Source organism: Gigantopelta aegis, chromosome 6, assembly GCF_016097555.1.
Source record: "Gigantopelta aegis isolate Gae_Host chromosome 6, Gae_host_genome, whole genome shotgun sequence".
Taxonomy (NCBI): domain Eukaryota; kingdom Metazoa; phylum Mollusca; class Gastropoda; order Neomphalida; family Peltospiridae; genus Gigantopelta; species Gigantopelta aegis.
Window position 1 is genome coordinate 99105787 of NC_054704.1, and position 21890 is coordinate 99127676.

General features: G+C 38.1%; 1 protein-coding gene across 2 annotated transcripts in view; it reads right to left on the bottom strand.

The window, feature by feature from the left end:
• Positions 1–21890, bottom strand: part of LOC121374060 (E3 ubiquitin-protein ligase HERC2-like) — a 150201-nt gene that overhangs the window by 66037 nt on the left and 62274 nt on the right. For both annotated transcript variants that reach the window (XM_041500957.1, XM_041500956.1), the window contains exons 11-27: positions 20708–20967; positions 19998–20169; positions 19253–19526; positions 18105–18305; positions 14678–14906; positions 14025–14170; positions 13496–13668; positions 11995–12215; positions 11378–11533; positions 10503–10688; positions 9031–9213; positions 8042–8133; positions 4448–4712; positions 3854–4088; positions 2740–2899; positions 2160–2355; positions 1515–1789 (exon numbers count right to left, since the gene is read on the bottom strand). In XM_041500957.1, coding sequence (XP_041356891.1) covers positions 1515–1789; positions 2160–2355; positions 2740–2899; positions 3854–4088; positions 4448–4712; positions 8042–8133; positions 9031–9213; positions 10503–10688; positions 11378–11533; positions 11995–12215; positions 13496–13668; positions 14025–14170; positions 14678–14906; positions 18105–18305; positions 19253–19526; positions 19998–20169; positions 20708–20967 — 3424 coding nt within the window. The remainder of the gene's footprint in view (positions 1–1514; positions 1790–2159; positions 2356–2739; positions 2900–3853; positions 4089–4447; positions 4713–8041; positions 8134–9030; positions 9214–10502; positions 10689–11377; positions 11534–11994; positions 12216–13495; positions 13669–14024; positions 14171–14677; positions 14907–18104; positions 18306–19252; positions 19527–19997; positions 20170–20707; positions 20968–21890) is intronic.

Below are 21890 nucleotides of genomic sequence, written 5' to 3' on the forward strand. Positions count from 1 at the left end.
AGAGCCATTGGTCATCCAGCTCTATGTGTATGAGTTTATTAACCACTATTACAACGTACCTTCTACCAGGGCGTATCCTTGGAGAGCAGTCGGTCGTCCAGCTCTATGTGTATGAGTTTATTAACCACTACAACGTACCTTCTTGCAGGGCGTCTCCTCCTTGGAGAGCCGTCAGTTGTCCAGCTCTATGTGTATGAGTTTATTAACCACTACAACGTACCTTCTTGCAGGGCGTCTCTTCCTTGGTCGTTCAGCTCTATGTGTATGAGTTTATTAACCACTATTACAACGTACCTTCTTCCAGGGCGTCTCCTTGGAGAGCCGTCGGTCGTCCAGCTCTATGTGTATGAGTTTATTAACCACTACAACGTACCTTCTTGCAGGGCGTCTCCTCCTTGGAGAGCCGTTGGTCGTCCAACTCTATGTGTATGAGTTTATTAACCACTACAACGTACCTTCTTCCAGGGCGTCTCCTCCTTGGAGAGCCGTCAGTTGTCCAGCTCTATGTATATGAGTTTATTAACCACTATCACAATGTACCTTCTTGCAGGGTGTCTCCTCCTTGGGGAGCCGTCGGTCGTCCAGCTCTATGTGTATGAGTTTATTAACAACCACTACAATGTACCTTCTTACAGGGCGTCTCCTCCTTGGTCGTCCAGCTCTATGTGTATGAGTTTATTAACCACCACTACAACGTACCTTCTTGCAGGGCATCTCCTCCTTGGAGAGACATCAGTCATCCAGCTCTATGTGTATGAGTCCATTAACCACCACTACAGTGTACCTTCTTGCAGGGCGTCTTCTCCTTGGAGAGCCGTCGGTCGTCCAGCTAGATCTATGTATATGAGTTTATTAACCACTATTACAACATATCTTCTTGCAGGGTGTCTCCTCCTTGGGAAGCTGTCGGTCATCCAGCTCTATGTATATGAATTTATTAACCACTATAATGTACACTCTTACATGGCGTCTCCTCCTTGGAGAGCCGTCGGTCGTCCAGCTCTATGTATATTAGTTTATTAACCACTATCACAACGTACCTTCTTGCAGGGTGTCTCCTCCTTGGGGAGCCGTCGGTCGTCCAGCTCTATGTGTATGAGTTTATTAACCACCACTACAACGTACCTTCTTGCAGGGCGTCTCCTCCTTGGTCGTCCAGCTCTATGTATATGAGTTTATTAACCACTATTACAACGTACCTTCTTACATGGCGTCTCCTCCTTGGGGAGCCGTCGGTCGTCCAGCTCTATGTGTATGAGTTTATTAACCACCACTACAACGTACCTTCTTGCAGGGCGTCTCCTCCTTGGTCGTCCAGCTCTATGTATATGAGTTTATTAACCACTATCACAACATACCTTCTTGCAGGGTGTCTCCTCCTTGGGGAGCCGTCGGTTGTCCAGCTCTATGTGTATGAGTTTATTAACCACCACTACAACGTACCTTCTTGTAGGGCGTCTCCTCCTTGGTCGTCCAGCTCTATGTATATGAGTTTATTAACCACTACAACGTACCTTCTTGCAGGGCGTCTCCTTGGAGAGCTGTCTGTCGTCCAGCTCTATGTGAATGTCATCGAGACCCAGGTCCCGCTGCGACGCATGCCTTGGCTCCATCGTCTCTTCCCCCACCACGCAGACGTCGCTCTCATCCTCGTCGCATGCCTCCACAACCACAGACTCCTTCTTAACATCATCATCCACATTGGACACGGCCAGCTTGGTCAGCTTCAGTTCGGCCACTACGTCTCCCTCCGCCTTCACAAGACCCTTGTCTTCGGTGTTAACACACACTGGAAATAGTTAATGCATGGAAATAAACGAAAGATATATACTCATTTAAACAAATAGATATATATATATATTTTATATGATTTTGCCCTTCTTGACATTTTGAGGAGTGATATTTTTCACGTGAACTAACATATACTTAAGACAGGTTTCATTTCTAACACACAATTACTTTATATACAGAGTACCACTCATTATTTTATATACAAACATAGCACCAGTATCTTTGATCCACAAATCATACATATGTTTAGCCTTCTTTTTGTCCTGTATGACTCAGGCAATGACTTCCCTCTCTCTGAACACATAATTACTTAATTATTTAATATACAGACTTAGTACCACTACCTTCGATCCACAAATCATACATACGTTTAGCCTTCTTTTTGTCCTGCACTACCCGGGCAATGACTTCGCGCCATCGCGGCATTGACTTGAGCAACTTGGACCTGGTGAAGGCATTCACTTCGTCGCCGATGGCCGGTCGGAGCTCGTTAAAGAGGAAGTGACACCGCTCGACAACCGGGGCACACACCTCCTTGTATGATCGACCCTGGTCCTGGTGTGCCTGGTATCAACAATATTACATTAGTATAAAACAATTTCAGAGTAGTCATCAGGAACAGTTTGTAAAATATCATGTCATGATTCGATATGCATGTTTCGGACGTCACTGCACCATTCTAATATGTTAAATATTAGTTATTAATAATATCACTCGTCTAAATTTTGAAAAAAGGATATACCCTCTTTATTATTTTAAAAATAATTGACTTTCTAACAATGCTTCAACACCTGTGTTTAAGAAAAACAGGCTTCGTATTTTAATTTGAAATAACAAAATGGATTTCTATTCTCATAAGTATGTTATTTTTCAGCCTAAGACTCTACAATCTTTACAACAGGTGTCATCATGATAATTTGAAGCCACAAAATGAATGTCGATTCTCACCTTGATAAGTGATTTTTTTGCCTGCGACACGACTCTGCTGAGTTCGGCGATGGACTTGGGCAGGACGTGTTTCCCGATGTGTTCTCCCTGGCCCTGTTCCACCAGCCCCAGCACCACGTGGGTCAGGTCGTGGTGCTTCAGGAGCACCGCCATTATAAACCTGGTCATAGTAAGTAACTGTTACAAACACTGCATGCCATACGGTATTTCAGAAATGGCTACTAAATATCTGTTAAAGGTGATTTTTATTATTAACTATGAATGAAAGAATGTTTAATGATGACACTGAAAAAAGAAATATGGATTTTGAAAAGTGCATAGTTACTGCGACCTTTTCATCAAAGAAAAGTTGTTAGGAACAGTTTTTGGAGAAATGCTAAAAGCCGGAATTCTCTCTCTTAATGACCATCCATTACGAAGGGACTAAAAAAACCCAACTTAAATTATAGTTAACCTGACTAACTGAAAGCATCGTTTCTTTTTAGGACTCCATCGGAATTGTAAAATGATGTAATCTAGATCAGAATTTGGAATTCGTGGATGCATGGAACCCTGCTAAATTCACAGCCTCAAAGGACCAGCTACAGAGATAATAAAGCTAATCTTTTCAGCCACTCTGTAATGTTGAATAAACTCCATAATGAAAGCCTCTAACCTGCCAACCTCCTCGATAGTTTAATAAATTCCAGAATGAAACGTCTCTAACCTGCCAACCTCCTCGATAGTTTAATAAATTCCAGAATGAAACGTCTCTAACTTGCCAACCTCCTCGATAGTTTAATAAATTCCAGAATGAAACGTCTCTAACTTGCCAACCTCCTCGATAGTTTAATAAATTCCAGAATGAAACGTCTCTAACCTGCCAACCTCCTCGATAGTTTAATAAATTCCAGAATGAAACGTCTCTAACCTGCCAACCTCCTCGATAGTTTAATCAATTCCAGAATGAAACGTCTCTAACTTGCCAACCTCCTCGATAGTTTAATAAATTCCAAAATGAAACGTCTCTAACCTGCCAACCTCCTCGATAGTTTAATAAATTCCAGAATGAAACGTCTCTAACTTGCCAACCTCCTCGATAGTTTAATTAACTCTAGAATTAAAAGCCTCTAACCTGCCAACCTCCTCAATGGGGTGGTCCGATGGGAAATCAAGTGCCAGATGATGCTGTCTAAGGTATTTGTCGACTATAGACATGAACGTCTTGACGGCCGGCTCCTGCAGGCGACCTTCCATCAGAGCGAGGAGGAACGGCCGGCCGATGTCCAGGCTGGGGTTGTCCTCCGCATAAAGCTGCTCCTTGTCCAAACTCTGTGGCAGTCGATGGTGCTCCGAGGTGGGCGTCGCTCCTGAAATAGGTACACTCTTTAAAGTGACAGACCCTAATTTTTAAACACCAAGACATAATTTTCACTATTAGAGCCATTTATGATCACTGAAATCAAACATTACTTATATTTTATTGCTTAGATTATCTATTTCCATACAACAGAAGTGTTTCTGGTCATCCTGGTGTTTTTAATACCACAAAATTTATTTTTATATTTTAAAAAAATACACGTGCATCTGGAGTTGATTGTAGGCTATATACCACCAGCTTTTAAACGTACAACACTAACAAAAATTAAAACAGACTACCTGTGATTTGCCTCTAATTTATTTAGAAATTCTAAAGCATATTTTGCTTTATCATTCATGTTACCAATACCTGGAGTGGTGGTACAGGAGCTGGGAGTGCGACTCTCTCCCTTCTCGTCGTCGTAGCTGTTCTGAGGCTGGAGCACCTGCAGCCCACCCCGGAAGAACTCGGCCTGCAGCCAGTGCTTGCTCTCGCGCTCATCCAGCGAGAGTGTCGTGCTGCGGACCTGGTCAGCCGCGTGCAGACCCAGCAGCATGCCCAGCGTCCGCTCCGTGTCCATCAGCGGAGACGACATCGAGTTGGAGTCCGTCGTCTGAACTATGTCCTTCTCAGGCTGCACAAGAGGAATGGAAGGAAATGTTTTATTTAATGACACAACACATTTTATTTATGGTTATATGGCGTCAGACATATGGTTAAGAACCACACAGATATTGAGAGAAGAAACCTGATGTCGCCACTTCATGGGCTACTCTTTTCGATTAGCAGCAAGGGATCTTTTATATGCACCATCCCACAGACAGGATAGTACATACCACGACCGTTGATGTAACAGTGGTGGTATACTGGCTGGAGCGAGAAATAGCCCAGTGGGCCCACTGACGGGGATCGATCCTAGACCGACCTCGCATCAAGTGAGCGCTTTACCGCTGGGCTACATCTCGCCCCGCACAAAAGGAAAGTTAATGTAGGAACATGTATGTGTGGTAATGAGTTTGTGTCAGTCATTTGAACTATGTCCTTCTCAGGGTGCACAACAAGGGGAAAGTTAATGTAGGAACATGTATGTGTGGTAATGAGTTTGTGTCAGTCATTTGAACTATGTCCTTCTCAGGGTGCACAACAAGGGGAAAGTTAATGTAGGAACATGTATGTGTGGTAATGAGTTTGTGTCAGTCATTTGAACTATGTCCTTCTCAGGGTGCACAACAAGGGGAAAGTTAATGTAGGAACATGTATGTGTGGTAATGAGTTTGTGTCAGTCATTTGAACTATGTCCTTCTCAGGGTGCACAACAAGGGGAAAGTTAATGTAGGAACATGTATGTGTGGTAATGAGTTTGTGTCAGTCATTTGAACTATGTCCTTCTCAGGGTGCACAACAAGGGGAAAGTTAATGTAGGAACATGTATGTGTGGTAATGAGTTTGTGTCAGTCATTTGAACTATGTCCTTCTCAGGGTGCACAACAAGGGGAAAGTTAATGTAGGAACATGTATGGTAAGGAGTTTGTGTCTCTCGTCTGAACTATGTCCTTCTCGGGGTGCACAACAACAGGACAATTAATGTAGGAACATGTATATATGGTAATGAGCTGGTGTTGGTGGTCTGAACGGCAACAAGAAATGAAAGTGAATTTATGGTCATAAGTCTTTTAGAACAAGAAGACATGCAGGTAAATATATAATGAAAGAGAAAAAGGAAAGGAAAAATTAAATATTTAACTACACCTTAAGACATTTTAAACTATGGCTATTTTGTGTCTAAAGTATATTTATTTCAACATTTGATTGAGAAAGATAAAAGAGAACAAAAAGGAGCATGGGATGAGAAATAAATATACTATAAATGTAGCTGAACACAAATTCCTGGTAAGTTAAGATGGAAACCATGTTTTATCACAACAACAACAAAGCTACATAAAAAATGATAAAAACAAATTAATAATAATTGTAACCCATATTTAATCACTTGAATGTTATCAGTAAACAAATATTACTAAAGTGATTTCACTAAGAAGCTGTTACTTATCTGTAGACAGCCTCAAGTGAATATACTGTCCTACAAAGACATCCTCATTATCAGTAGACAGACTTAGTGGATATACTGTCCTACAAAGACATCCTCATTATCAGTAGACAGACTTACGTGGATATACTGTCCTACAAAGAACATCCTCATTATCAGTAGACAGACTTACATGGATATACCGCCCTACAAAGACATCCTCATTATCAGTAGACAGACTTACATACTGCCCTACAAAGAACATCCTCATTATCAGTAGACACACTTACATACTGCCCTACAAAGAACATCCTTATTATCAGTAGACACACTTACATACTGTCTTACAAACACATCCTCATTATCAGTAGACAGACTTACATACTGCCCTACAAAGACATCCTCATTATCAGTAGACAGACTTACATGGATATACTGCCCTACAAAGACATCCTCATTATCAGTAGACAGACTTACATGGATATACTGCCCTACAAAGACATCCTCATTATCACTAGACAGACTTACATGGATATACTGTTCTACAAAGAACATCCTTATTATCAGTAGACACACTTACATACTGTCTTACAAACACATCCTCATTATCAGTAGACAGACTTACATACTGTCCCACAAAGACATCCTCATTATCAGTAGACAGACTTACATGGATATACTGCCCTACAAAGACATCCTCATTATCAGTAGACAGACTTACATAGGTTTACTGCCCTACAAAGACATCCTCATTATCAGTAGACAGACTTACGTGGATATACTGTCCTACAAAGAACATCCTCATTATCAGTAGACAGACTTACATACTATCCTACAAAGAACATCCTCATTATCAGTAGACAGACTTACGTGGATATACTGCCCTACAAAGAACATCCTCATTATCAGTAGACAGACTTACATGGATATACTGTCCCACAAAGACATCCTCATTATCAGTAGACAGACTTACGTGGATATACTGCCCTACAAAGAACATCCTCATTATCAGTAGACAGACTTACATGGATATACTGTCCCACAAAGATATCCTCATTATCAGTAGACAGACTTACATGGATATACTGTCCCACAAAGACATCCTCATTATCAGTAGACAGACTTACATGGATATACTGTCCCACAAAGACATCCTCATTATCAGTAGACAGACTTACATGGATATACTGTCCCACAAAGATATCCTCATTATCAGTAGACAGACTTACATGGATATACTGTCCCACAAAGACATCCTCATTATCAGTAGACAGACTTACGTGGATATACTGCTCTACAAAGAACATCCTCATTATCAGTAGACAGACTTACATGGATATACTGTTCTACAAAGACATCCTCATTATCACTAGACAGACTTACATGGATATACTGTCCTACAAAGACATCCTCATTATCAGTAGACAGACTTACGTGGATATACTGCCCTACAAAGACATCCTCATTATCAGTAGACAGACTTAATGGATATACTGTCCTACAAAGACATCCTCATTATCAGTAGACAGACTTACATGGATATACTGTCCCACAAAGATATCCTCATTATCAGTAGACAGACTTACATGGATATACTGTCCCACAAAGACATCCTCATTATCAGTAGACAGACTTACGTGGATATACTGCTCTACAAAGAACATCCTCATTATCAGTAGACAGACTTACATGGATATACTGTTCTACAAAGACATCCTCATTATCACTAGACAGACTTACATGGATATACTGTCCTACAAAGACATCCTCATTATCAGTAGACAGACTTACGTGGATATACTGCCCTACAAAGACATCCTCATTATCAGTAGACAGACTTAATGGATATACTGTCCTACAAAGACATCCTCATTATTAGTAGACAGACTTACATACTGTCCTACAAAGACATCCTCATTATCAGTAGACAAACTTACGTGGATATACTGCCCCACAAAGAAATTCTGCATCATTTCTCTAGCCTCTTCAGAATGGTGACAAGCTTCAAATGCCGCTGAAGCATCTTGACCTATAAATAATTCCGCAAATGAAGGATGGTAACTCTAATCAACATTATCAACCAACATCATGCTCTGGGCCCAATTTAACAAAACATCGTAAGCCTAGTTTTGCATATAAACATAAATCTATGACTAAACCATAATTCTCATTACTATTATAGTCCAATAAATTGAGTTAGAAATACACATATTTCATTTTTTAAATTCTTTTGTCCTTAAAATTCTCCCTTTTCCTTAATGATGTAATTTTCTTTGTGAAATAGATGCCCCTGGCTTTCAGTTATAAATACAAAGAATTGAATATAGTCAACTTAAAGTCTAGGGTAGTTTGGATGGTGTGTTTTAGTCTTAAATTCTGAGCCATGAATCTCGATGTCTGACTCTATATCCAAAACTCTGGAAGCAGGACTTTAGATTTCATAGAAACGATCAGCTCTGATAGTGTGTCATTAAAATCTCAGAAACCAAACATCCACTACCCATTATCTAACAAAATCTGCCATTACCAAGATCACTGAAAAACTGTTGCTGATGACCATAAGGTATTGAACCAAAAAAGTGTTTACCAGAAAATGAGAAAATCTGAGGTCTGTAAAAGTTTTAAAAACAAGAATATTTACCAACATGTATAAAGTGAAAAATACTCAAACAATTTTTTTTAAGTTAATCCCTCTTGGTACATTAAATCCAAGAATTTATATTAGCAATTAGTAATAAAAGTTTCAAAATATAAAACTTTAAAAATTAGTGATCCGATTAGAACTGCTTCTATTTTGTATTTAAAATAATACATCAGAAATTACAAATGCAAAGACATATCTACTTTAAAATTTACAGTAATATTGAAAAATAACTGGTTGAATTTTTGACACAGTATTGTAATTACTACAAATTAATATTCTAACCTGCATATTTCATGAGTATTTCTTGGCCACAAGGAGCCTGGCGTTTGAAATCGTGTACATCATAAACCTTTCCATGAATGACAATCCACAGACCACCATCTTTGTTGTGGTTTTCAAGATCAGCTTTTCTTATTATCTGAACGTCATCAAATGATTTCTGATTGTACTTTTCTAATGTATGACCTGCAAATGAATTTCATAAAGTATTATAAACACTGAACTTTATTGAACCTAGTTAATTAATCACCAACTTTTACTGGCAAGTGTTTTTAAAATTCCCCAAAACCATTAACAAATATGGAGCTATTATATTAAATCATAAAACGTTTGATAGAGTCCATTACAACAATCTCAATTGCGTCAATAAACAACTATTTGTTTCCTTCCAGGGCGGGAAGTAGCCATGTGGTAAAGTACTTGACTAATGCACAGTCGGTCTAGGATTGATTCCAGTCAGTGGGCCCATTGGGCTATTTCTTGTTTAGCCAGTGCATCACGACTGTGGAATGGTGCATAAAAAACATCCCATTTTACTAACAGAAAAATGTAGCGGGTTTTCTCTCTAAGACTATTTGTCAGAATTACTGAATGTTTGACATCCAATAGCCAATGATTAATAAATCAATGTGGTCTAATAGTGTCATTAAACAAAGCAAATTTTAACTTTCCTTTCAGAGAAGTGACATATAAACACAGATACTTCCAACACAACCAAATGAATAAAGTTTGTGTTTAACGACACCACTAGAGCACATTGATTTATTAATCATCGGCTATTGGATATCAAACATTTGGTAATTTGACATATAGTCTTAAAGAGGAAACCTGTTACACTTTTTCAATAGTTGCAAGGGATCTTTTATATGTCCTATCACACAGACAGGATAACACATACCACAGCCTTTGATATACCAGTCGTGGTGTACTGGCACCAGTCGTGGTGTACTGGCTAGAACGGGAAATAGCCCAATGGGCCCACTGACAGGGATTGATCCTAGACCGACTATGGCATCAAGCAAACACTTTACCACTGGGCTACGTCCAACCACAACCAAATTAATTTAAAAATGTGTAACGACAAACCAGCACAAAAATATACACTGGCTATTGGGTGTCAAATAAAGCTAAGTACATGAATATCAGATTATTATATAATTATGTAAAACCACAGTGTAAAGAGCTGTGGAGTAAATACAGTACAATACTAAAATCAAGGTAAGTATATTTTAAAACTTTGTATAAAAATCAAAATGTTTTAAAAACTTTAAAATTAATTCTGGTCCAATTATAAAACTTATAGAGTCTACACTCAATCTCTAATGACGCCACATGTAATTTGTATGACGTTAAAGTCTCAGACTCTATTACAGTCTTCAGTCTAGACTGTTAAAAGTTTTATAAGCACTGAGCTTGGGTGGGATTTAAAAGATTCTAAAACATTTCCAGCACAACGAAGACTTGAACCGACGTACTCCAGACCCCGGGCCAGGCGAGATCCTCCTTGTCGTCACGCTCCAGCCCTGGCGCCAGGCGGTTGAACTTGTCGAGGATGTCGAGTGTCTCCTCCAGCACGGCCACGGCGCGTGACAGCTGGATCGTGTCGGGACACCGCAGCTGCAGCAGAACCATGCACGTCACCATTTCAGGCAGCAGGCTTCCTGCGAACAACACATTATGTCTCAGTCATTGTGGACAGCAAAAATAAATCACATGTAAAATTATACAATTTAAAATAAAATGACAACAACTTTTTAGAAATTTAAATTTCATAATTTAGTCGATGTCACCAAAGGCCATGTATCAGCAATTCTAAATTAGACAATATTGATAAAAGTAAAAGAATACCAACAACTAAAGACTTAAACAGTATAGGCAGCCAAGAACAATTATGGTCAACAACAGGACATTTCCACACCATCATTTTGCCTTCATATACAATAACTATAACATATTGAAAAATAATTTCTTTGATGTTACATTTGACAAATGGTACAATTTTTCTTTTGACCCTTGCAAACTTAAACTTAATACAATAACAATAAACTAGAGCATATTTCCATTTTAAAAATGCTGAACATTTTTCAATATGAAACTGTTATTGGAAATGTTTTGTTTGAAGATTACTGACTGTGTTTAATGAATATATTGAAATTAAAAAAAAACAATTATCATCACAGAATATAGATATGAAGTAAAAATTATGGTTACACATTTATTATGTATGAAGCAAAAATGATGGTGCAGGAATATCCAGTAGTCAACTTAGTGCCAGATACATAAAATTATGGTGCAGGAATATCCAGTAGTCAACTTAGTGCCAGATACATAAAATTGAAATTGTTTTTACCTGTGACATCTTTAACAATGATCTTGGACACCACAGAGAAGTGTTTGTTGCTGTTACTGGCGATACTGGCGGCCGCCGGCAGAATGTCACCCACGTGGGCACACAGCAGAGAGCAGTATTTTCTAAGTAGTGAGGCGGCTCCCTGCATTTCCAAACCTGGTGGGAAGAAAAATAAAATACTTAAAAACTATTTAAAGTTAAAGTTAAAGTGATAGATCCTAGTTTTTAAAAAGTACAGCATATTTTTCACTATTACAGCCATTTTTGATAATTAAAATCAGACATTACTTGTATTTTAATTGTTTAGATTATCCATTTTTATATATCTGAAGTGGTTCTGGTCATCCTGGTATTTCTAATACCACGAAATGTATTTTTCATATTTTTAAAAACACACGTATTTCTGATAAGTAATGATTATGTAAGCGAGCTTTAGTCTATTTTTAAGAGTATTTCTCCATTTCATCGTCCCAGACTCTTGTTCCTCTCTATTATAACATAATCCAAATATGTTACAGGTTTGTAGATTAACTAAACTTTGTGTCCATTTTTAACGACTTTAACACTTGTAATCAAACTGAAAGTAAAAGTAACATTAGTAATCAAACTGAGTGTACCAATTTCCGACGTGGGTTTTGAGAGATCCTCGTCATCCTTGTCGTCGAGGATTCTGGCGATGCCGTTGGTCTCCTTGCTGAAGATCTTGGAGACGAGGAGTCTCTGGAACTGCAGGAGGAGGTCGAGAGACGGCGACACCTCGATGTGCTGAGAGTCCATCTTCTGGGCTGTGTCCCGCGCCAGGTCCTGCAGCTTCGACAGCGTATGAGTCGACGAGTTTCTGAAACAAACACAGAAAGGTCTTTTTACGTGTTGGTTAACGTGGAATATATATTGAACAAAAAATACAAACATTAATTTAGTTTTTTTTTATTTCTTTAAACTTATTCAGTTTGAATCCTGTTATTTGTTTTATATTTATTAAAATTATCAATGTTTTAAGAACATTTCAGGCCCACTTTCAGGGCTTTAGATCTCACTAATTAAATCTCACCAACAGGGACTTTTGTCTTTTTTCAGTACAGAAAAGTTGTTTTAGTTGAGTACTCTCATTAAGAGCTGCTGGAAGAGTTGTGAGTATTCAAAAATTCATTTCAAATTATTTTAATCTAATTAAACTTAACATTTCACTGGTTTTGAGGTGAAATATTTTGAGGTCAGCATGTTCGTACTCAATTTTGGCATGATTATTTTGGGCACAACGTTTATTGTCTCGACTTTGATACAATCTAAAGCCCTGACTTCCACAGTCTATTTACAGAATTAATTGTATCAATAACAAAAAAATATATTCAAATATCTTTTGTTGTTCAGTATTTTGTTTTATACATGAATATTCTGGAAATATTTGCCTACCTCAGTTGTAACAGTGGAATGTTTGCCTACCTCAGTAGCTGCTGTATGAGTTTTAACAGTGGAATGTTTGTCTACCTTAGCAGCTGTTATACGAGTTGTAACAGTGGAATGTTTGCCTACCTCAGCAGCTGCTGTACGAGTTGTAACATTGGAATGTTTGTCGACCTGAGTAGCTGCTGTATGAGTTTTCACAGTGGAATGTTTGTCTACCTCAGCAACTGTTATACGAGTTGTAACATTGGAATGTTTGCCTACCTCAACAGCTGGTGTATGAGTTGTAACAGTGGAATGTTTGCCTACCTCAGCAGCTGCTGTACGAGTTATAACATTGGAATGTTTGCCTACCTCAGCAGCTGTTGTACGAGTTGTAACAGTGGAATGTTTGTCTACCTCAGCAGCTATTGTATGAGTTGTAACATTGGAATGTTTGCCTACCTCAGCACCTGTTGCATGAGTTGTAACAGTGGAATGTTTGCCTACCTCAGCAGCTGTTGCATGAGTTGTAACAGTGGAATGTTTACCTACCTCAGCAGCTGTTGTACGAGTTGTAACAGTGGAATGTTTGTCTACCTCAACAGCTGTTGTACGAGTTGTAACAGTGGAATGTTTGTCTACCTCAGCAGCTGTTGCATGAGTTGTAACAGTGGAATGTTTACCTACCTCAGCAGCTGTTGTATGAGTTGTAAGAGTGGAATGTTTGCCTACCTCAGCAGCTGCTGTATGAGTTGTAAGAGTGGAATGTTTGCCCTGCTGTCGTCTGGTTTGGCGCCGAGTGACGAGATCTCGGTTGCCGTCTGCTCGGACTTGACAGCGTTGGTGGCCTCTCCCAGCTTCCCTTCCTCTGAGTCCTGGTCGTCACCTTCCTCACTCTCCTTCTCCTGAACAAACCAAACTTCTATGTTCACTTTAGTTAACAAAATATACAGAGGAATAGGCTTCTTTTAGTTTTGAAAAGAGTTTTTCTTTTTGAAAATATCTTATCATTCATGTCAAAAATATTTCAATTTAACCTTTAGAAATATACAATTGAGCAAATATAAATTTATGATGTTTCTTCATATATTTTTACATGAAAAGTTCAAAAAATATATAAATTAATTTTCTGTGTCTATGATTATTTTGTGTATTTATTTCATTGTAATGTTATTTTGAAGCAGTTAGTTTTATCTAAAAATGGATAGTCAGCTACTATATTGTCTTAATGGGGAAACAACTTCATGCTACATGCTCTGACCTTCTTGTCATCGATCTCCTGAATCTCTTTCTTGATGGCAGCCTGAAGTGCGGACTCGAGGCCACCGTCGGCCATTAGACTGCTCACCAGCAGGTCTGTCATGAACCGCTGACCCGAACTCATCACCGTCAAGTCGCGGGTCGAAGCTAGACAAAAGACAGTTTATATAATATTCGAGTTCCATCCATTCTAGAACTGGTGTTACTTTTTCTTAATTATTTACAATTCTAAGTAATCTTAGCATTTAGTCATGAATCCTGATCAGAACTGTTAGCTAGCTAAGTAGTACTTAGAAAATGTATCTTCTTATTAGATCATGAGGGATATTCATGAACACCATAGTTTGATTAAACTGTAAAAGTTTTACAAAAAAAAGGTCTGATGAAAAACACAGATGTCCTCATAATACCAGAAACACATAATTAACAAAAATGGTTATCTCCCATGTTTACTCATCCAAACCCACCCACCTAACCCTAACCACAAACACAAAACCAACTATCCATTCATCTATCCAACCAAGACAAGCCACACAAAACCCACTCATTCATCCTCTATCCAATCCCATCTATTCACTAATAAATTCACCCAACATCCACCCATCCATCCCCCACCCTCATACCCACCCCTCCCTCTTTTGACCTATGACTTACTTCCTGCAGAGAGCAGTGCCGACAGAGCGCGAGCTCGTTCCTCGGCGGTGGGGAGGAGAACGGACCAGCCACTCTGTAACGTGGCCTGGGCGGCCAGCTGGACGGTGCTGATCACCCCTACATTGCTGGCCAGCGCCACCACCTTCTGTTTGAGGCTGGCCACCACGGGGCTGCCCGCACCCAGTCCAAGGGCCTCGGCGTCTTCCGCTTGTGAAACTGCAGCATGCAGCTGTCAAAAGTGAACAAGTATTATGAGAGTACTGCAAAAGCAATACATGTCCCCTACCAAGCTCTGTGAAAAATTGGTAAATCATCATCAAAGTTAAACTTGATCTGTAACAGTACATTATAAAGCAATACATGTCCCCTACCAAGCTCTGTGAAAAATTGGTAAATCATCATCAAAGTTAAACTTGATCTGTAACAGTACATTATAAAGCAATATAAAAAATTTCATCTCAATATCTTTAGGCATTGAAAAACAAGTCCGGGAAAACAAATTTTCACATCTCTAAAATTGAATGGCCATAACTTTGATCTGTAACAGTATATGATAAAGCTATACACCAAATTTCAGCTCAATATCAAGAAATTCTAAAAAAAAACATCCGGAAAACTGTATGTGGGACAGACAGACGGACAGACAGAAAGAAGGAAGGAGATGAAACCTATAGTCCCCTCCAGTTGGACTGGTAGGAGACTATCAACACAATGTATGTGGTTCTTGTGTATGTCACGGTTTATTTAATTTTGTGTGTGAATACTGGTTAATTACCTAAGGGGATTTGAATGTTGTAAATGGTTGTTGAAGACTTGTTTTCTGTTCTTCCTTGGGTAAACATTTAAAAAACCCAACAACATGCTTCAAGGAAGCATTTAAAATTTAGAGAGAAAAAAGAGGATTTTCTTACTTTGATTCTGTCAAGATCAAATGACCAATATCACAAGGGTAAGGGAGACAACTTGTATTCATAATAAAAAAATAAACATTCCTAATTTTCATTATTATTCATACTTACCATTTGTGACACCACTACAAAGCTATGTATTTTATTGTATGAACAAATGTTTAAAGGGAAATACCCTAGTTTTTAAACACTAAGGAATATTTTTTGACTATTAGAGCCGGGGTTTTTTTGCAGGCTGAACATTTTTATTGCCCCCAGAACATAAGACAGTGAACAGGTTGGGGAGCCGTGGTCACTGCCTTACAAAGTACATATTTAAACAATAATATCTAAACAAAATATGCTATTTAAATATGTTAATGCTTTCTATGATATTTATAAGACGGAGAGAGAGAGAGAGAGAGAGAGAGAGAGAGAGAGAGAGAGAGAGAGAGAGAGAGAGAGAGAGAGAGAGAGAGAGAGGGGGTGCAACAGCAGTAGATAAGTATAAAGAAATTGTGGGGATATTGAGAGAGTATTAGAGAATGACATTTTAATTAATACTTTATTTCCAAGTGAACTTTCAAAGCATTATTTTTAATTAGCGTGTCCATTGCTTATGAAATGCTTCATAGTTGCAATTTTTGTAATAAATATTTTTTTCTATTTCAAAATTATTTTGTAGAATATTTTTCGCGGCATTGACATGTAAATTTCTTTTTTGTATTTTCATACTGCAAATATAATATTTTATGTTGATAGTCAGCCAATTTACAAAATCACCTTTTTCGTTGTTGATCATGCCTAACATAACTATGTCTCTGCTTAGAGTAATATTAATTCCAGTTTCATTTCTTATCCATTCTTCTATTGCTTCCCACAGAGAATGAACTAAACTACATTCAAATAGAAGGTGTTGTATGATTTCAGGTGATTTGTTGCAAAAACTACAGGCATTGGAATCAATATAATTAATCATATTTAGAAATTTGTTAGTTGTAAGAATTCTGTGTATGATTTTATACTGAAACCAAGATAACGTTGTGCTTTTGACAGATCTAAAGGGTAGAATGTAATATTTTTCCCAATCATATATATCATAGATATATCCTTCTTTAGAATATTTTATTTGTGATTTTGGAATGGTGGTTTGAGTGTTCAGTAAATCATATATATGTTTGCAACCTTTCTGATCTTTGAACAAAACCTTTCAGTTATATGGAAGAACAGGATTTTGTAATGCTATAAAAACGTCATCATTTAAATTATCTAGGTTGTAAATGAATGATTTTATAGCACTGACCAATGAAGCATATTCCAGAAAATTGGTAATTATGTCGTATTTCTCTATGAACTGTTCATATGTTAGAAAGTCTCTTTGTTCTTTCAACAAATCGTTAATAAAGATAATACCTTTTGAGATATATCGTTTTAGTATAAATGGCTTTTTATCTATACATATTTTACTGTTGAACCAAATACTGATCTGGAGAATATCATCTACGTTTACTGGAATTTGTTTTTCTTGTATCCTTAACCAACTAACCAATGTGTCTCTCCAAAAATTTTTACAGTATAGAAAATGGTCGCCATATATAATTAAATCACGTGTTGATATATTTGTAGAAGCTTCGAACAAAATGGTCCATTTTGGGTTATTTAAAAATATCCGTCAGATCCACGAACTTTTCAGAGCGGTCATAAAATTATTTATGTTTATCATTTTGATGCCACCATTTTTATAGTCTTGCGTTATTGATTTTCTTTTAAGTTGTTCATGGCCGCTATTCCAAATAAATTGGAAAAATAATGTATTTATATGTTTTAGCAAACGTTCGCTTGGATTTGGTAATGTTTTCAGTAGGTATGTTAGTTTAGGAACTATTAATGTTTTCAGGACTGTAATTCTTCCTAAAACAGTAAGTTTTCTGATAGACCATAGCTTCATTAATTTTTGTATTTCGATAATCTTGGGATTATAATTTAAATCAATAATTTCTTCTAGTTTAATGGAAAAGTTAATACTGAAAAGGTTAAACTGTGTACTGCCCCATTCTAGTTTCCATTAGAGCCGTCTTTGACAACTGAAATCATACTTTACTTAGATTTTATGGTTTAGATTATCAATTTCCATACATTCTAAGTGTTTTGGGACATCTTTGTGTTTTTAATATCACAAAATGCATTTCTCATATTTTTAAAAACACATGTGCGTTTGAGAAGTAATAGTTATGGAGTCAAGTTTTAGTCCATTTTTAGAGGGTATTTCACCATTTCAAAATCACAGAATCATGTTTCACTCAATTGTATCTATATTCAAATGTGTGACAGGTTTGAAGATTAACTAAAATTAGTGTTAATTTTCATGGGTTGAAACTAGGGTCTGTCCCTTAACCAAAAAATATATTGGCTATTGGGAGTTTATCATATCAATAAATAAAAATTACTACTTAATGTTTACGAGTTCATGTCTCAAACAGTACCTATTCCGAACATTGAGCATTCTATTAAACAGTAAGGACTTATTCAGCCAGTGTTACCTGTAAGTTAAGTATATTGAGGCCAGCGACGGCAATACATTCCTTGTCCTGAGTGGGCGGCCAGTCACTGCGTCCATCCAGCCCCTCGTACACCTCGCCCAACAGTTCGTCCAGGTGTTGAAACGTGGCCTTGCAGATGTCCACACAGAATGGAACTCGGGTCCCTACAGTCCAGTGGCCACTGGATGACCACACAAAACTCTGAAAATAAACATGGCTTATTGAGACAAAAAGTTAATTTTTGACACAAATTGTCTATTTGTTTGTTTATTTGGAAAGGGAGAAGTGGGATCAGGAGATTTGGGATTTTTTTGGTTAGTAACTGACATCAACATCAGGAATGATTAATCGATGAATATGACGTCATGTCTTTTTGCAATGTCAGTCCATCATTATAAAATTGAAGCAAACACGTAGATCTCTTCATAGTAATGTGACGAACACATGACAAAGCAGTATAAATTATTGGAGTAAAATTAATTAAAATTAAGAACTGGGAATGATTTATTATCCTGACTGAAGTGACAATATAAACATGACTGCCCACTAAATGTAAAATATACAGAATTAATAATACAGCATCAACTACAAACCTACAGTAGCCCACTGAAGGTTGTTTTCGAAATATTTTAATGGTGAGGAGGTGTTGACGTCCTTTTTTTATATACCCAAAACATCAACAACAAAATAAATTTTTATTTAAACCAAGTATGTCATAATAAAAGAATGCAATAAATCCATCATGCATAAAATAATAACAAAAATGTGATCAATTCTGCAACAAGTAAAACTGAGAATGAATAAAAAGTTTGTTTTGTTTAACACCACTAGAGCACACTGATTTATTAATCATCGGCTACTGGATGTCAAACATATGGTCATTTTGACAGTCAGAGAGGAAACCCGCTATATTTTTTTCATTAGTAGCAAGGGATCTTTTATATGCACTATCCCAGACAGGATAGCACATACCATGGCCTTTGATATATCAGTCGTGGTGCACTGGCTGGAACGAGAAATTGCCCAATGGGCTCACCGATAGGGATCGATACCAAACCGACCGCGCATCAAGTGAGCACTTTACCACTGGGCTATGTCCTGCCCCCTTGAATGACAAGATACACCAGTGAAGAATCGGCACTACGAACCTGTGCTGGTCCACAAGAGGCTCCAACAATGTTTTTCCCGTCCAGGCCGGCCATGATGGAAGGCTCGGTGATGTAGGCCGCGGTGCTGTCCCCGAGTTGGCCCTGCTCATTCTTCCCCCAGCAGTACACCTCCCCATCCTCCGTCACGGCCAGGCAGTGCATCGATCCAACCGCCACATCCACGATCTTCTTCCCAGCCATAGCTTCCACCTGTTTTGGTTCACGAATATGTTCCTCCGTGCCGTGGCCAAGGCGAAAGTTGTCTCCCTTGCCCCTACAAAAATGGTAAAATTTTATTAGTTCTATGGTATTTTGACAGAATTGATATAAGATTTTTTTTTTAAAATAGCAAAAATTCAACATGATAATACTTCTCTCACTAAAGCGGTGTAAAAGTGTGTAAAATGGCAGTTGCAACAAACTTCCATAAATAATGTTAAAAAGTTTGTTTTGTTTAACGACACCACTAGAGCAGATAGATTATTAATCGTTGACTATTGGATGTCAAACTTGGTAATTTTGACATATTGTCTTAGAGAGGAAACCCGCTATATTTTTCCATTAGTAGCAAGGGATCTCTTATATACACCATCCAACAGACAGGATGGCATATACCATGGCCTCTGACAAGTCGTGGTGCACTGGCTGGAATGAGAAATAGCCCAGTGGACCCATTGGCAGGGATTGAACCTAGCAGATGCAGCAAATCAATATAAATAATGTTGAGCGATAAGCTACTGCTCACCAGGTGAACAAGGCTCCCGACTTTGTGAGCGCCAGACAGAACTGCGCCCCACAGTAGACCTTGATGACGTCCTGGCCCATCAGCTTCTCAATCACTTTTGGTGTCTTGCAGCCGTCACTGCCACCGCGACCCAGCTTGCCGTAGTCACCGTCTCCCCACGAGTACACAGCTCCTGCAAAAACAAACACATTGTTCTTTAATATTTTATGCTTGGTTATTTTAATATTGCATGCTTGGTTATAAATGTGAATGTTTTTACTGGGCATGGAAACCTAAAAAAGTTTTTCCATTCAAATTTGAAATACTGAGGGATGTAAAGGTAATGCAGTTACATTTGATACTAGAAAGTGATATATGACATCATAACTTATATTCTCACCTACATTGTGTAAGAAATACAGTACACTCTTAACAATAGCAAGGTTTCTTTTTTATGCACCATCTCATAGACGTGACAGTACATATCATGGCCTCTGATGTACCAACCATTGGTCCCAGGTTGGGATAGCAAAATAGCATGACTGAGCTACTTTCAAGGTCCAGTATGTCACTCCGTGGTAATGTGCTTGCCAAAGATTCGATGAGTCACACATCTAGTCCCGCATCCCCACAACACAATATTTATTTCTTGTTTTAATGTGCTCAGATATTCATAAAAATAAACATTCCTTTCCTTTCTGTTCTGCCCCCATAATCCAGTCTCCACCTACCAGTATCGGACACAGCTATTGTCTGTGCGTCACCGCTGCCACATGCCACATCCACTATACGATGACCCTTCAGCGTGGAAACGAGACTGGGGAAGCTGGAGTCTTCACTGCTGCCATGCCCGAGGCGGCCGTAGTTGCCCCGCCCCCAGGTGTACAGCTCCCCGTTAGCCGTGATGGCCGAACTGTAGGTGCTGCCACTCGAGATGTTGATGATGTGTTTCCCCGATATTCCCGTGATCAGCGTGGGCTCGTCTCGAGATCTGGAACAAATCGGTTTTATTTCTATCATAAAGTGGTGGTACTAGGAAATTAAAATGAGTCTGTATGCACCTTCAAACACACTAGGGGGAAACATTTTTAAAATGCAGCTTATTAAGGTCCATTTTTAGACATGGTTCACACATTAATCATATCTCCCAGCTCTATAAAAACAAATTTAAACAAGGATAAAAATTACATGGATAAGATGTCCAGAAAACTTTGCAGGGTCTTTAAAAGTAGACAGCTAGTGTTAAAAATTTCATCAAAGTACAAGGAGAGGAAAAGATTTGGGGTAACACCAATTCTAAAAGAAACTGTCCCTAGTTTGCTGCCATTATAAGATGTTTCTGACTAACAGAGCCTTTTTAATCAGTGTTCTCACTGGGTGAAAATTGAAAGAGGGCGGCCGCTCGGCACCACACCCTTTAAAAAAAAAAAAAAAAAAAAAAAAAAAAAACCCACACCAATAAATGAAAAGCAAAAAAAAAAAAAAAAAAGGGGGGGGGGGGGGGGAGAGTAGTTTGATTACCATATTGTTGTGTGTTGGTAGACTTTGAGAAAAGACATACTCCTTATTTTGCATACAAAAAAGTGCAAAGGGGTTTATAAAAAGACTCGTCTTTTAATTGAACCGAAGATGATATCGGTCTGACATTCACAGGCAGTTCCGGTTTTGCTGGACCGATCAAAGTTTTAATATTATTATTTTTAATAAAGATTTCAAGATATACGAAAAACAATAAAGATGTTTGTAAAGTGATCTCCTAATGTCAGATACATTTTTGTTATTTCCATCTTCATCGAATGAATCGATCGCTGTGATAAAATATTATCTCCAGCTGATAAAAAGTAGTTTCGTTTTTGTAAAGACTGTGTATATATTATTTGGCACTCAAGATAAATGATTTTAATGATAAACACT